Source organism: Hypomesus transpacificus, chromosome 10 (genome assembly GCF_021917145.1).
Source record: "Hypomesus transpacificus isolate Combined female chromosome 10, fHypTra1, whole genome shotgun sequence".
Lineage (NCBI taxonomy): Eukaryota > Metazoa > Chordata > Actinopteri > Osmeriformes > Osmeridae > Hypomesus > Hypomesus transpacificus.
The window spans coordinates 11,929,219-11,944,920 of NC_061069.1; the positions used below are offsets into that span (position 1 = coordinate 11,929,219).

General features: G+C 49.3%; 2 protein-coding genes across 4 annotated transcripts in view; one reads left to right on the forward strand and one right to left on the reverse strand.

Moving 5' to 3' along the window:
* hecw1b (HECT, C2 and WW domain containing E3 ubiquitin protein ligase 1b) overlaps positions 1-13,698 on the forward strand; it is a 20,514-nt gene extending 6,816 nt beyond the window's left edge. Inside the window, exons 6-26 of the mRNA XM_047027168.1 lie at positions 160-1,071; positions 1,253-1,762; positions 2,027-2,128; positions 2,214-2,364; positions 2,801-2,961; positions 3,150-3,271; positions 3,386-3,571; positions 3,718-3,852; positions 4,096-4,201; positions 4,453-4,549; positions 4,685-4,768; positions 4,961-5,064; positions 5,499-5,613; positions 6,110-6,223; positions 6,469-6,621; positions 6,860-6,958; positions 8,924-9,053; positions 9,513-9,659; positions 9,735-9,849; positions 10,677-10,875; positions 11,143-13,698. Coding sequence (XP_046883124.1) covers positions 160-1,071; positions 1,253-1,762; positions 2,027-2,128; positions 2,214-2,364; positions 2,801-2,961; positions 3,150-3,271; positions 3,386-3,571; positions 3,718-3,852; positions 4,096-4,201; positions 4,453-4,549; positions 4,685-4,768; positions 4,961-5,064; positions 5,499-5,613; positions 6,110-6,223; positions 6,469-6,621; positions 6,860-6,958; positions 8,924-9,053; positions 9,513-9,659; positions 9,735-9,849; positions 10,677-10,875; positions 11,143-11,254 — 3,854 coding nt within the window. The 3' untranslated portion in view covers positions 11,255-13,698. The remainder of the gene's footprint in view (positions 1-159; positions 1,072-1,252; positions 1,763-2,026; positions 2,129-2,213; positions 2,365-2,800; positions 2,962-3,149; positions 3,272-3,385; positions 3,572-3,717; positions 3,853-4,095; positions 4,202-4,452; positions 4,550-4,684; positions 4,769-4,960; positions 5,065-5,498; positions 5,614-6,109; positions 6,224-6,468; positions 6,622-6,859; positions 6,959-8,923; positions 9,054-9,512; positions 9,660-9,734; positions 9,850-10,676; positions 10,876-11,142) is intronic.
* Positions 13,416-15,702, reverse strand: LOC124472622 (cytochrome c oxidase assembly factor 1 homolog). 3 transcript variants are annotated; one of them, XM_047027578.1, is made up of 5 exons: positions 15,614-15,691; positions 15,138-15,270; positions 14,878-15,029; positions 14,700-14,776; positions 13,416-14,247 (listed from the first exon to the last, which is right to left on the reverse strand). In XM_047027578.1, exons 2-5 carry the CDS (start codon positions 15,229-15,231, stop codon positions 14,127-14,129), a joined length of 444 nt encoding a protein of 147 aa, XP_046883534.1. In that variant the 5' UTR covers positions 15,232-15,270; positions 15,614-15,691; the 3' UTR covers positions 13,416-14,126. The 3 variants fall into 3 exon arrangements, with proteins under 3 accessions (XP_046883534.1, XP_046883535.1, XP_046883533.1); XM_047027579.1 differs by lacking the exon at positions 15,614-15,691 and adding an exon at positions 15,452-15,594; XM_047027577.1 differs by having other exon boundaries at positions 13,420-14,247; positions 15,596-15,702.

Consider the following 15,702-nt stretch of genomic DNA (forward strand, 5'->3'; position numbering starts at 1 on the left):
CAAAGCTGCTTCCTCTAACAGCTTTAGTCATGAATGTTTCTCGAACATGTGCAGTTTCAAGGGAAGTAGAACCACTGGGGAAAATAAATGCCTGTTTCCTGTTGTAGGCTTAGCAGGCAGTATAAGCGTGTGTGTGTTTGTGTGTGTGTGTTATCTAACTGTGTGATAACAAGCTGTCCCTCCTTCTAGATGATGAAGACCTCTCCCTCAGCACAGAGTGTGCTGCTGTCCCAACAGTCCAGGCGGGGGCCCAGTCCTCGCAGGCCGGCGAGCCCGCCGAGGACACCCTCAGCCTGGGTCCCGGAGCTCCCGACCTCCCCTTGGACGAGGAGGATTGTGGAGCTTCGGGGCTACCCATGGAGGGGGTCGTGGAGGGTTTGGTCGAGGATCCAGGGCCCTTGGACCAGGCCAGAGTCAGAGCCCCAGGTGTGGGGTGCTGCGGGGCCGAGGGTATGCAGGAAGGACCACAACCCAGCCAGGTGGAGGTGAACCAAGCCCGGGGAGAGGAGAGGGGAGGTGGGGCAGGAGGAGGGAGCGCTGGGGAGACACTACCCACTGTGGAGGAGACTAGTGAGGAAGGGGGGCTTCAGACGCCCTCCACCCCACAGCCGGGCCCGGAGGAGGGGAAGACAGTCGGTGAGGACATGGGGGCCACAGGGCCCCAGGAGGGGGCAGAGAGGGCCCGGGCGGAGGGGCAGGTGGGGCCGTCGGCGCCCCATAGGGCAGCGGAGGTCGACATGGAGGTGGGAAGCGAGTCTGGAGGCCAGGTGGGGACGGGCGAGGATGAGGAGGAGGGCGGGGAAGAAGGCTGCTCCCTGCGCATTCGGACCACGCCCAGACGCAAGAACCGGCCCTGCTCGCTGCCCGTGTCCCAGCTGGAGACAGTGATCGCCTCGGCGTGCGGCGAGCCTGAGACGCCGCGCTCGCACTACATCCGCATCCACCGGCTGCTGCACAGCCTGCCCTCGGCCCAGGCCCAGCCGGAGGGCATGGAGGACGGGGAAGGAGACACAGGCGAGGCCCAGGATCCAGAAGCAGGCACCAACGGCCTACCTGATGACAATCACAGAGGTGGAACACTCTCCTTCACACTTTTACACTCACTACCTTTCAGTTGTAACGTTCGGTAATCATTGGGAATGATCAACATATACTGGAAATCAGCAGGAATTGTTGTCTTTACATGCTTCTTCAAGCCATTCTATCGATGTTTCTCCTTGGATAAAATAGTCTGTCGTAATGTTTATCTTAGACCCAGACCCGGACCCTGACCCCGACCCAGAGCTGAGCCCCAGGCAAGCAGATGGATCTGAGGAGGACGACAAGTTGTGTGAGCCCCTGAGCCCTGGGCCCAGACGGACCCTCCCTCGCAGTCTCTCCATGGAGCGTCTGTCCGACCTGGCCTCGCTGCTGGACAGCGAGGGGCGCCACCCCCAGGGGCAGGTCAGAGGTCACAGGGGGATCGAGGACGAGGAGGAAGACGAGGAGGATGAGCCCTGCTGCAGTAACTCCTGCTACGGCCGGGGCTACGTGCGAGAGCCAGGCCTGTCACTGGGCTCTGCGAGGAGGTCGGAGGGGGGCAGCGCCTTCTCCTCTCAGGAGAAGGAGGAGGAGGAGATGGAGGTGGGCGGGGCCGAGGGGAGGGAGCCTGGCGACGGGTCGCCGCAGTGGCAGGAAGCCCCTCCCACGCACGTCCAGAGCCCGCAAGGCTTCATGGGAAATGGAGAGTCGCCAGTGGCGGGGGCCAGTGGCGGGAAAGGACGTGAGTGGAGGGAGGGAGGGAGGGAGGGAGGGAGGGAGGGGAGGGAGGGAGGGAGGGAGGGAGGGAGGGGGGGAGGGGGGGAGGGGGGGAGGGGGGGGAGGGGGGGAGGGAGGGATGTATGAGTAGATTGATTGGTACATGGTTGGATGGATGGGTTTATACAATATACATTTCAATATTTAAAAGGTCCATATGTCCCAAACCTGACACTTCACCGTACAGCTGCAGCTTAGTGATGATGACCTGTTGTTGTTGTTGTCGTAGGAGATTGCCCACTACCATCCAGCCACCCTGCGGTCAGTCAGCTGCCAGCTCTGAGACCAGACCCTCACCACTACCCCACCATCGATGAACCACTGCCTCCAAGTGAGACTCACCTCTGCACCTAGAACATGCCATGAGCTGCATACTGTGGATCGACATGCAATGTGCTTCCTGTGTGTGTGTGTAGACTGGGAGGCGCGTGTGGACAGCCACGGACGCGTGTTCTACGTGGATCACATCAACAGGACGACCACTTGGCAGAGACCCACCACTGCTGCCACCCCTGACGGCATGAGGAGGTCGGGCTCTGTCCAGCAGATGGAGCAACTGAACCGCAGGTGAGTGGAGAGGGTAGGGGAGGAGGAGGAGGAGAGGAGGAGAGGGGAGGAGGAGGAGGAGGAGGAGGAGGAGGAGGAGGAGGAGGAGGAGAGGAGGAGGAGGAGAGGAGGGGAGGAGGAGAGGAGGAGAGGGGAGGAGGAGGAGAGGAGGAGGAGAGGGGAGCAGGAGAGGGGAGGAGAGGAGGGGAGGACAGGAGAGAAGGGGGGAGGAGTGGAGAGGAGAGGAGGAGGGCGGAGGGAAGGGTAAGAGAGGAGTTCAGAGGAGAGAAGAAAGGAGAGGCGGAGGGAAAGAAAGGGAGGGGAGAAATTGGTTTCAAAATGTGTTTTATCAGCTCTTATCTGTGGTTTGTTCAACTGAGAAAAGTGTCAGTGAAACTATCCTCCATGCCAGATTTGACTGTCTGATTGTGTGTGTGTACACGTGTGTGTATTTCAGGTACCAGAGCATTCAGAGGACCATGGCCACAGACAGCGGGGTGGAGGGAGAGCCAGAAGAGGAGGATGGTGGAGCAGGAGGCCAGAGTGGTGAGATAGCGGTCAACAGCAACAGCAGCAGTGAGACAGACACGCCGCCTGTGGTCGACAACGGTACTGCAGGTAGAAACACAGGAAGTCCGTGCGATGACATCTGTGTGACAGTGTGTCAGGTCAGTTCCAGCAGCACTGTATATAACTTCCGGTTTTTCTCCCCCTTCCCACTGCGGCATTATGCTGTGTGTCTGTGTGTGTTTGTATCTGGGTCTGTGTGTGTTTGTGTGTGTGCGTGTGTGCGTGTGTGTGTGTAGAGGGGAGGAGGGAGGGCTCTACCTCCCCAGTCAACAGTCAGAAGATCACTGCCCTCCTCCAGAGTCCTGCTGTCAAGTTCATCACACACCCAGAATTCTTCACCATCTTGCACGCCAACTACGTGAGTCACCGTTTAACGCACGCGCACGCACACGCACACACTCCGAGATCAACACACACAAAACCCCCCAGATGTTGAGATGTGTGACATGTCTGTGGTGTGGTGGTTTGCCAGGGAGCCTACAGGATGTTCACCAACAGCACCTGCCTGAAGCACATGATCCTCAAGGTGAGACGGGACGCCAGGAACTTTGAACGCTACCAGCACAACCGCGACCTGGTGACCTTCCTCAACCGCTTCACTGACAGCCAGCTGGAGCTGCCGCGGGGCTGGGAGATCAAGACCGACCCCCAGGGGAAGGTAGGGGGAGTCATATCACACACACACACTGTCAACACACGCACACAATGTTGTACTTATAACGCAACAAGACAGATCGCCGCGATGTCAAGTGCGGCCCGTGTTCCGTGAGTCGAGCAGTGGCCTGAACACTCAGTGTTTTCCAGAACTTCTTTGTGGACCACAACAGCCGTGCGACCACCTTCATCGACCCCCGGATCCCCCTGCAGAACGGCCGGCTGCCCAACCACCTGACCCACCGACAGCACCTGCAGAGGCTCCGCAGCTACAGCGCTGGAGAGGTCAGAAGTCAACATGCTTACTGGACCTACACACTGTACATACATACACATATGCACACATACATGTATTCATGAAAGACCACACAGTGTGTAACTGTCATCTGTGTGTAACTGTCATCTGTGTGTATCTGTTGTGTGTGTCTGTTGTGTGTGTCTGTTGTGTGTGTCTGTTGTGTGTATCTGTTGTGTGTGTCTGTTGTGTGTGTCTGTTGTGTGTATCTGGACCTGTCATGGGGTCCCCAGGCGTCGGAGGTGTCTCGTAGTCGCGGCGTGGCCTTGCTGTCCCGTCCGGGGAACAGTGTGGTGGCTGCCATACGCAGCCAGCACCAACAGGACGCCGTGCCTCAAGGTAGGTTCCACACATTGATACAAAAAAAGAAAAGTCATGGATTTCTTTCTTGCACAGTTTTGGGGGGTTTCTACGTGTTTCTAATGGCTAGTGGCTAATTCCTGGTACACCCTGATCTGTAAGGGTGATCCTGATTCTCAAGTCTCCCTCTCTCCCTCCCTCCCTCCCTCCCTCCCTCCCTCCCTCCCTCCCTCCCTCCCTCCCTCCCTCTTTTCCTCCCTCCCTCCCTCCCTCCCTCCTCCCTCCCTCAGCCTATAATGACAAGATCGTGGCCTTCCTTCGCCAGTCAGGGATCCTAGAGATCCTGACAGAACGACAGCCTGGCCTGTCCAAAAACCACTCCCTCAGGTAGGCTACATGTAGCTACCCAACCCTGGGGCTGGGATGAGTACTGTGGGCGCGTTTGATTTGTGATGTATATATAACCTGTATGTGTGCACATCAACACCAACTTGCAACCTGTGTGTGTGTGTGCATGTGCAGGGAAAAGATCCATTACATCCGGACCGAGGGAACCCAGCGCCTGGAGAAGCTGTCATGTGACGCTGATCTGGTCATCCTGCTGAGGTGGGTCTCCACACACACACACACGTACACACACACACGTATACACACACGTATACACACACACACACGTATACACACACACACACACACGTATACACACACACACACACACACGTGTCGTACTGGACAAGCTAACAGACAGGAGCAGAAGACAGGGGAGGGTGTAAAGTAGTGACTGTTGTCTTCCTGCAGCTTGTTTGAGGAGGACATCATGTCCTACATCCCTCCGTCCTTCCATCCTGGCTTCAGTTTCTCTCCTCGCTGCTCCCCTGGCTCCTCACCTCACAACTCACCAGGTGTGGATTTATACATATGTGTGCGTGTCTCTGTGTGCGTGTCTCTGTGTGGGTCTCTGTGTGCGTGTCTCTGTGTGGGTCTCTGTGTGCGTGTCTCTGTGTGTGGGTCTCTCTGTGTGCGTGTCTCTGTGTGCGTGTCTCTGTGTGCGTGTCTCTGTGTGGGTCTCTGTGTGCGTGTCTCTGTGTGCGTGTCTCTGTGTGGGTCTCTGTGTGCGTGTCTCTGTGTGTGGGTCTCTCTGTGTGGGTCTCTGTGTGTGTAAATACACACATGTGTGATGTGCTTTGTCTACCCTATATCCTCCTCAAGCATGTTGTGAGCTGTTCTGAACACCACAGACCTATTTCATTCGTCTGAATCAGTCTTCCGTAGATACCTGTCAGTTAACGGTCATGACTAACCCCTGGTGACGCTGAACGTGTCTGCTTGTCAACAGGGACTCAGAGGGCCAGGGCCCCGGCCCCTTACAGGAGAGACTTTGAAGCCAAGCTACGGAACTTCTACAGGAAGCTGGAGGCTAAGGGCTACGGCCAGGGCCCCGGCAAGATCAAGTAAGGAGACATGTCAGACCCATGTAAACACTTCCATTTAGACATTTACATTTAGTCATGTAGCAGACGCTCTTATCTAGAGCGACTTACAGTAAGTACAGGGCCATTCCTCCCGAGGCAAGTAGGGTAAAGTGCCTTGCCCAAGGACACAACGTCATTTGGCACGGCGGGGAATCGATCCGGCAACCTTCTGATTACTAGCCCAACTCCCTCACCGCTCAGCCATCTGAAACACTTCCATTTAGATTTGATTAGACTGCATGGAACACTTGAGAGAATTCTCTGGAAGATGATTTTGGTGTGTCTAGTGCGATCGCTGGCTCACGATCACCCCCTAGAGTCTTCATGTTGTATTACTTGAGTCAAACAAATTAACCTTCCTCTTCCGGGATGAAACATTTAATCACAAGTAGCTGTTTCCAGAGGGGGATTTGAGCTATGGGAGAGACAGTGTGCAGTGTGTTGAGCAAGGCCTCGTTCCTCCTGTGTGTTCCAGGCTGATTGTGAGGAGGGACCACCTGCTGGAGGGTACCTTCAACCAGGTGATGGCCTACTCCCGCAAGGAGCTGCAGAGGAACAAGCTCTACATCACCTTCATAGGAGAGGAGGGGTACGCGGGAGCGCTCAGACATGCACACACACACACCTCACATACACACCACACACATGCACACACACCCACACACCACCTACATATATACACACACACACCCTCTAACGGACACACTCGCTGCTTCATCAGTCAACGCAACAATATGGATAATTCACCTCACACACAATAAGCGCAGATCTTAATGTGGCTATACTCACTGTGAACCCCCTTCTCCATATCTCTGGTTGTCCCCCTGCCCTCAGCTTGGACTACAGCGGCCCTTCTAGAGAGTTCTTCTTCCTGCTCTCCCAGGAGCTCTTCAACCCTTACTACGGCCTGTTCGAGTACTCGGCCAACGACACCTACACTGTCCAGATCAGCCCCATGGCCGCCTTTGTAGAGAACCATCTGGAATGGTGAGATTCAGCAGATTGGATTCAAACCTGACCGCCCGCCAGGATTCAAACTGTCACGTACAGATGTGCGGAATAGAATAGTGAAGGATTAGTGAATATTAACATAGAAAGGTCAAGTGAGATATTGTAAGGTAAACTAGAGGTTGTTATTTTAATCCTACACCTACTTATCCCAACCGATACAACCTTGATTTTGTTTGACCTCTCTCTTTCTCTGTGTGTGTGTGTTGCTTCCCAGGTTTCGTTTCAGTGGTCGTATTTTGGGCCTGGCTCTGATCCACCAGTACCTTCTTGATGCCTTTTTCACACGGCCCTTCTACAAGGCTCTACTCCGACTGTGAGTCTCTACCACTGGCTTTGACCATGGCCTGCTAGCTTAGCTTAGCTGGTTAGCTAAACCCACAAGTTAGATACAGTGCCCTCCAAAAGTATTGGAACAGTGAGGCGAATTCCTTTATTTTTGCTGTAGACTGAAAACATTTGGGCTTGACATCAAATAATGAACGTGAGACCAGAGATCAACGTTTCAGCTTTTATTTCCAGGTATTTACATCAGGATCTGATGCACAACTAAGAAAATATCACATTTTGTTTGAATCCACCCATTTGTCATGTGATCAAAAGTATTGGAACAGATATACTTAAAACATATTTAAGTGAATAAGACTTAATATTTAGTTGCAAATCCTTTGCTTTCAATAACTGCAGCAAGTCTGTGACCCATTGACGTCACCAAACTTTTGCATTCTTCCTTTTTGATGCTTTCCCAGGCTTTCACTGCAGCCTCTTTCAGTTGTTGTTTGTTTTGTGGGGTTCCTCCCTTCAGTCTCCTCTTAAGCAGGTAAAATGCATGCTCTATAGGGTTTAAGACTGGAGATTGACTTGGCCAGTCTAATACCTTCCATTTCTTGCCCCTGATGAACTCCTTTGTTGTTTTGGCAGTGTGTTTTGGGTCGTTATCTTGCTGCATGATGAAGGCTCTGCCAATCAGTTTGGTTGCATTTTTCCTTAAATTGGCAGACAAAATGTTTCTGTAGACTTCCGAGTTCATTTTGCTGCTGCCATCATGTGTTACATCCTCAATGAAGATTAATGAGCCCGTCCCAGAAGAAGCCATGCAAGCCCAAGCCATGACATTACCTCCACCGTGTTTCACAGATGAGCTTGTGTGTTTGGGATCATGAGCAGTTCCTTTCTTTCTCCAAACTTTAGCCTTTCCATCACTTTGGTAAAAGTTAATCTTTGTCTCATCAGTCCATAAAACTTTGTCCCAGAATTTTTGAGGTTCATCTCTCTACTTTTTGGCAAATTCCAGCCTGGCCTTCCTATTCTTCTTGCTAATGAGTGGTTTGCATCTTCTGGTGTAGCCCTTGTACTTTTGTTCATGAAGTCTTCTGCGAACAGTAGATAGTGATACCTTCACTCCTGCCATCTGGAGGTTGTTGCTGATCTCACTAACAGTTGTTTTAGGGTCTTTCTTTACAGCTCTCACAATGTTTCTGTCATCAACTGCTGATGTTTTCCTTGGTCTACCTGTTCGACGTCTGTTACTTAGTACACCAGTAGTTTTCTTCTTCTTCAGGACATTCCAAATGGTTGTACTGGCTATGGCCAATGTTTCTGCAATGGCTCTGATTGATTTTCCATCTTCTCTAAGACTCACAATTGTTTGTTTTTCACCCAAAGACAGCGCTCTGGTTTTCATGTTGTTTTCACCTCTGAATACAGTCTGCCTAGACAAAACCTATCTTACCCAATCTGAACCTGAGTGTAGACATTCAGTGGTATTTATTGATTGAATAATGTATGTAATAGGACACACCTGGGCAACAAAACACACCTGTCAGTCACATGTTCCAATACTTTTGCTCACGTGACAAATGGGTGGGTTCGAACAAAAAGGTGATATTTTCAAATTTGTGCATCAGATCCTGATGTAAATACCTGGAAATAAAAGCTGAAACGTTGATCTCTGGTTTCACATTCATCGTTTGATGTCAAGCCCAAATGTTTTCAGTCTACAGCAAAAATAAAGGAATTGGCCTCACTGTTCCAATACTTTTGGAGGGCACTGTAGCAGAGTTGTCGTCTGTAAAGAAAAACGTCTGTGCTCACAAGCCTGATTTATGACGCACCAAACTTATAATAAAACCATTTTGGGTGACTTTACATCATCATTAATGCCAAAATACAAACAAATAGCTACTAGTCTTAAGAATGATACTGATACAGATGACTTGATGTAAGCCATCTTGTGTGTATGTGTGTGTGTGTGTGTGTGTGTGTGTGTTTGTGTGTGTAGAGCCACCGACCTGAGTGATCTAGAATACCTGGATGAGGAGTTCCACCAGAGCCTTCAGTGGATGAAGGACAATGACATTACGGACGTTCTAGAACTCACCTTCACTGTCAACGAGGAAGTGTTTGGACAGGTAGCAATATATGAACTGTTTACCACAACTTTGCAGGGGCGGTTTCAGGTACGGACCGACCGGGCAGCCGCCCGGGGCGCCACGAAGTTAGGGGCGGCATTTTCCGCCAAGAGGGGCAGCTTTTTCCACAATTTGTGTGTTTGGTAAAAGGTATTGCGGTTGTGTTCGTGCCACGTTCCGTGTACTCTGTTGGGGCGGCACAAGATTTCTTCGTCCCGGGGGGGGGGGGGGGTAAGTGAAAAACTCACCCGGGGCGCCAAATGTGCTAGGACCGCCACTGCAACTCTGTCAAATGTGTCAGACAATGATTGAGAGGCCAAACGTCGAAGCGTGACAAAATACTGTCCTGCAGAAACTGATCTGTGGATGGGGAAGTATTTTTGAGTACCAGGTTTATTGAGTCTTCAATGTGTGTGTGTGCATGCACGTGTGTGTGTGCATGCACGTGTGTGTGTGCAGGTGACGGAGCGTGAGCTGAAATCTGGAGGGGCCAATGTGACAGTGACAGAGAAGAACAAGAAGGAGTACATAGAGCGCATGGTGAAGTGGAGGGTGGAAAGAGGGGTGGTGCAGCAGACAGAGGCTCTGGTCAGGGGCTTCTATGAGGTACAGCACACACACACACACACACTCATACACGCACACACACTCTCTCACACACACACCTGTGCCTCATCTCAGGTGGTGGACTCCAGGCTGGTGTCTGTGTTTGACGCCAGAGAGCTGGAGCTGGTGATCGCTGGCACGGCAGAGATCGACCTGATAGACTGGAGGAACAACACAGAGTACAGAGGAGGTAAACCCACTGACACACACCCTCACGTCCAGGCAGACCTGGGATCAGGTCCCAGCACACCTGGCCTGGGATCAGGTCCCAGCAGACCTGGCCTGGGATCAGGTCCAAGCCCAACTGGCCTGGGATCAGGTCCCAGCAGACCTGGTCTGGGATCAGGTCCAAGCCCAACTGGCCTGGGATCAGGTCCCAGCAGACCTGGTCTGGGATCAGGTCCCAGCAGACCTGGTCTGGGATCAGGTCCCAGCAGACCTGGTCTGGGATCAGGTCCAAGCCCAACTGGCCTGGGATCAGGTCCCAGCAGACCTGGTCTGGGATCAGGTCCCAGCAGACCTGGTCTGGGATCAGGTCCAAGCCCAACTGGCCTGGGATCAGGTCCCAGCAGACCTGGTCTGGGATCAGGTCTAAATCTCAGTCAAACACTGCCAGATATGTGGAGCAATTTGCTTTGTGTCAGGTAGGTAATACTTGCATTGTTTTGGCAGCAGTCAGTTGGTTCCATAGTGAAGCTTTTCTTATTCCTGATCCTTGGGACCGCCTGCCCTGCATGTTTTAGATGTGGTAGATAGGGTCTAGGGTTCACCGTAACCCTAACCATACCAGTCCGAATGGGGGTCAGATGGCTGAGCGGTTAGGGAGTCGGGCTATTAATAAGGTTGCCAGTTTGATTCCTGGCCGTGCCAAATGACGTTGTGTCCTTGGGCAAGGCACTTCACCCTACTTGCCTCGGGGAGAAACAAGTGTCCCTGTACTTACTGTAAGTCGCTCTGGATAAGAGCGTCTGCTAAATGACTAAATGTAAATACCTTTTACCCAAACCTCTCTCCCAGGTTACCATGACGGTCACATCGTGATCAGGTGGTTCTGGGGCGCCGTGGAGCGCTTCAACAACGAGCAGAGGCTCCGCCTCCTCCAGTTCGTCACGGGGACGTCGAGCGTTCCGTACGAGGGCTTCACCGCCCTGAGGGGCAGCAACGGCCTCCGTCGCTTCTGCATCGAAAAGTGGGGGAAGATTACAGCCCTCCCCAGGTAAGACTCGCTCTCTTTCTTTCTCTCTTTCTATTCTTCTCATTAGTAGATGTATTCCTCTGGTCAATGATTGACTGACCATGCATGTTGACATGTATGGCGTGAATGGATATTTCTTGAACTGATTTGCATCTCTGCCGAACTTTTCTCCTGAAAGAGACTACGTAAATACGAATGGCAGGTGTACGTGTGTTGGACTGGGGGTAGCGTCTTCACGTGCAGGGCGGGTGTGGCCTGATGTTTGGTTTCCTGTGCGTGTTCCTTCAGGGCTCACACGTGTTTCAACCGCCTGGATCTCCCTCCCTACCCCTCCTACACCATGCTGTACGAGAAGCTGCTGATCGCTGTGGAGGAGACCAGCACCTTCGGCCTGGAATGAGCGAGGGGAGGGGATGGGAGGGGACAGACTCTGGACAGAGGACAACAGAAGTGAGTTGGAGGAGCACGGACCCCAAGGAGCCTGTTACTCCAAAACAGGAAACTCCTGAACACAGTCCAGACTCTACGAAGGGACTCCAGGGTGGAACCTTTTTATACCCAGTTCACGTTCTCATTTTGAATCAACCTGTGAACACATGTACAATCTCTAAGCCAATGGATGTAAACGTACACTTGTACAGTCCTAACCAATGGAAAAGCCAACCACCGCATGCATTAATACTTAACTCCTACACTACAGTAGGCTTTTACCTTACCTTCTTTTGATTGGATGTTGCATTAACGAACCAAGCTCTCGTTATGGCCATAGCCTATCAGCACTCAGGGCCTAGATTCTCACCTCATCACCAACCAATAGGCTAAGGTCTTGTCTCTCTCATATACACACTGGCCCCTGCAATAGTGGCCATCAGCCAGCATAATCACAACCATGTTCTCCCCTAAACATGATATTATCACCATGACCTAACATAAGAATGCCTCAAATACTTGTCACCCCACTGCGGTCAGTGAGACTCTGCCAAACTGGTTTTCCAACTGTGCCAGTGATGATTTTGCTGTTAAATACTGTGACATCATCACAGGAAGATGGTCCGCAGGTCCAGCTGTTTTCAAATTCAAAATGGCTGCTGGGGTCATGTCTAATGATAACCAAAGCCTGATATATCATTCATTAAAGACAGAAAGCGCCATATGTTACTATCACTATGTGGACGTTTGTAGTCTTCTATCATTGGAGGTTCATGGGACCTTCTCACATTGATTGATTGTTGATTCTGCGTTTTACAAATTTTTGGAAATTATTTGCAGAACTGTTGAGAAAATATGGACATTTTACATTTTACAAATACACCGTTATGAACGTTGATGTTAGTTATGCTAGAGTACACACACATTGTTACGTTTGATAGAGAAGTCACTACACAATGCATTGTATTTTACTGTAACCGTGGGTGGTAACTCATGAGTATGTTTGTCTGTTTTTCAGTTCCTTTCGTTCAGACTTTTCTTGTGACAGCCAATTAAGTTGGTACATGCTGCTCTTTCTGGTTTCAATACAAGTGGTAAATTAATATGAATGTTTCATTATCAAATGATTGTTTTTTTTAAACACAATTTGTTTTTACATGTTTGTGACCAACAGAGAACTTTTTTTTTTTAAATGTAAAGAATGGAAATACAGAAATGTACTATATAATTATCTGTGAAAACAAACGTGTATAAGAGAAAAAGGAAGGATAAAGAGAGGAAGTCCATGGCTGTAACTGTTATTGTCATCTGCCTGCATATTTCTTGCACCAACAGTATAGCCAGTTGACACTGAAAGTACTGTAGAGAGTACTTTCATTTGCCGACTATTTGAACAAGAATCCATTTTAAGACTATTTGAAATGTAACCCTATTCAATTTAAATTCCGGGACATCGTTTGAAGGAGATATCCAGTACTTAACTATTGAGTAACTTGTTGCTACGGATACTGTGACGTAGCTGATATTACATCGTCTATTTTTGGCATGAGCCGAGATTCTGGGTGTTTATAAACACAGACCTGTCAGTTCAGGTATATTGTCCCGATTTGGCGCTGTTCATTACTTTATGATAACGGAAAAGTTGACTTGTTCACAAAACTCCTGACAAAGACCAGGCAGAACATCTGAACAGAATCACAGCATACAGCTTGATTCATGTTGACCAACTGTCATTTAACCTATTCACGTGCATAGTCACAGTTAATCGTTATATATATGAATACTCATCATTGTTCATGATTTTCACCCAGATTGTCCATTATCTGATCAATGTTTATTTATTTTTTTAAGTGTTTTTTGGGGGAATGTAGTGTATAGTTTATTGTTGCTGGTAAAATGACAAAGTTCTACTGTAATATAGAATTTATATGAAATTATAAAAACGACTTTGTATTTAACCATTTATATACTATACATAATAGGATGCTGTTTTTCCAGATATGCAGTTAATGACTGAAAATCATTTTTTTTTCTTTATTTTCAAGTTTGAACAGTGTGCACTTTTGAATAAGTTACAGTTGAAATGTGTCTCATGCTATGCATATGTTGCAAAGAGATCAAGCAAATGCAATTTAAAACATCGATCAGTTTTGCCTACTTTTAAGATATACTGTACTGTACCTCTTATTTTAAATGGACGTTAAAAGTAGTTTGCACATTGTGGAGGTTGTACCAGTTCTGCTGCAGCGTCTGTCTTTGTCCTCCCTTAACTCTTCACGTCATCTCCGGAGTTTCGAGATCAGTTTTACTGACGACTTTCACCATCTGACCGGCAGACATGCAGTTTCAGACTGCAGTTTTTCTTTTCAAGGATAGTACTGTTAACAAATGTCAATAAACAATCACTTGGTAATGCACCTTGTCCGTCCCCGGTGGGTTGTGAAGTGATATGGACACATCGAAAGTCATTAGGTGGTAGTTGAACCATTATTTACAGACCCCCGTACAAAAGTTTTTTTTCATGTTTCTTTCGGTTTGTGAAAGTAAACTGAGGAATATACAGAACACAGACATTGAAAGGAATGGATTGGCCTGGTAGCTGGGACATCTGTACGTCAGTCTTCCAGGCTTCCCAAGGGTAAAACACAGCTGGTGTTCACCAGGACCTGACACCACTGTCTTCCGTCTCCACAAAGTGTGCACTTGACCATTTTAAATGTGGGACACACACACGAACAGCATTCACGCACCGTAGAGGAAGCCCTCCCCTATCAGAGGCACCTGCCTCCAGTCAAACAGGCGGACTGGAGTCAGTAAGGTCCAATAAGACGCTGATCACATGACTAGCGATCGGTGTTGAAGCCGTCCGTGTGTCCGGGTGGGTCTGAGTCTGGTTCAGGATGGGCCAGTAGGTTGATCTGCTGACCCTCTCTGACGTGGAGCATAGCCAGCCTCAGATTCCAGCTGGGAGGGACACAGACACCAACAACACATCCTTTATCAGACTGGGTCAACAGCACATCCTCTATCAGACTGGGTCAACGACACATCCTCTATCAGACCGGGTCAACGACACATCCTCTACCAGACTGGGTCAACGACACATCCTCAACCAGACTGGGTCAACGACACATCCTTTATCAGCTATGATTATTAAAATCATGGCATGTTTTCAAGAGATGCTGTAAAGCTTGTTAGTAGTTCTTATGCCCCAAACTATTACCATGTAGCAAAATCCATAATGTTAGCCAAACTATCAACAGTCCCAATTCTTACAATTAGCACTACAGAAATGCAGTTTATCGTATGCACCTTCCTGCCACAGTAAATTCCTTGTTTGTGTGAATAAAGCTTATTCAGATTCTGATCTCCACAGAAGAAGAGGAAAAAACTGTTATGAATGATTAGACATCCACCTTTTAGTATCCGTGTCCCTGACGGAGGATGTGTAGAGATAGCCACCTGTGACACCTCCTTTTACTGGGATTTTGATCTGCAAACACAACAGCAACATCCTTACATCAGTAACAAGTGCTTAGCAGTAGTTAGTAGTCATATGGTAGTTGGTTGTGGCAAAGGCAGTTAGTGTCTGACCTGTGCACTCTGGTGGTTCACTTGGTTGTGTCTGTCAGTCAGGTGGATGTTGTAGACCTTGAGGGGCGGGGCTCCCAAGCTCTCCATGGCAACAGGGTTTGCCTCCAGCTTCTTCAATGCAAGCTGGTAGTATTCTGAATCTTGAAATTCCTCTGACAGACAAAAACGATTTTGATTTAACACTCAAAACAACGTTATTTTCTACTTCTTTCCGAAGTCTTCCTATCCAACCAAAGGTAGGCATGAGAAAACTCACGCACTTTGTATCAGGTAGTACATGGTGCCGATGCATCCACCCGTAAACACTGTGGTGAAGATCGCGAGCTGTTGGAGCTGGTTGGTCGAGACCCGCATCTCCAGGTCAACTGTGAATGGCTATAGCTGGGCTGTAGGCTACCAGGAAAGGATCGCCGAGAGGATAAAGACAAATTAACATCACTCTGTAATACAGTATAATAGGTACAATTAAATTCCTCCGTCACAGAATTCACATGAAAGTCACTCAAATTTACATAGCTATTAAACACAATATCAAGAATACTGACTACTTTTCGTAGATATAACTAGTTCTGACCCCAACAGTTCTGCACGAGCGGACCGATGCTACTTTTCCTTAAGCGATATTGTGCATGTTTCTGACAGCTCAGCCAATAATATCCTTCTGTCTACGTTAGTAAACATGTCCACTGTAACACACAAAAGATAAAGAGGTACACACATCAAGTGGTTGTTTAACCTTTTCTTCAAAGTCGAATCTGAATTGAGTTCTGTACCACCCATAGGAACTCAACGTTGTGCAATGATACGTCGTTACGTGATTCGTCT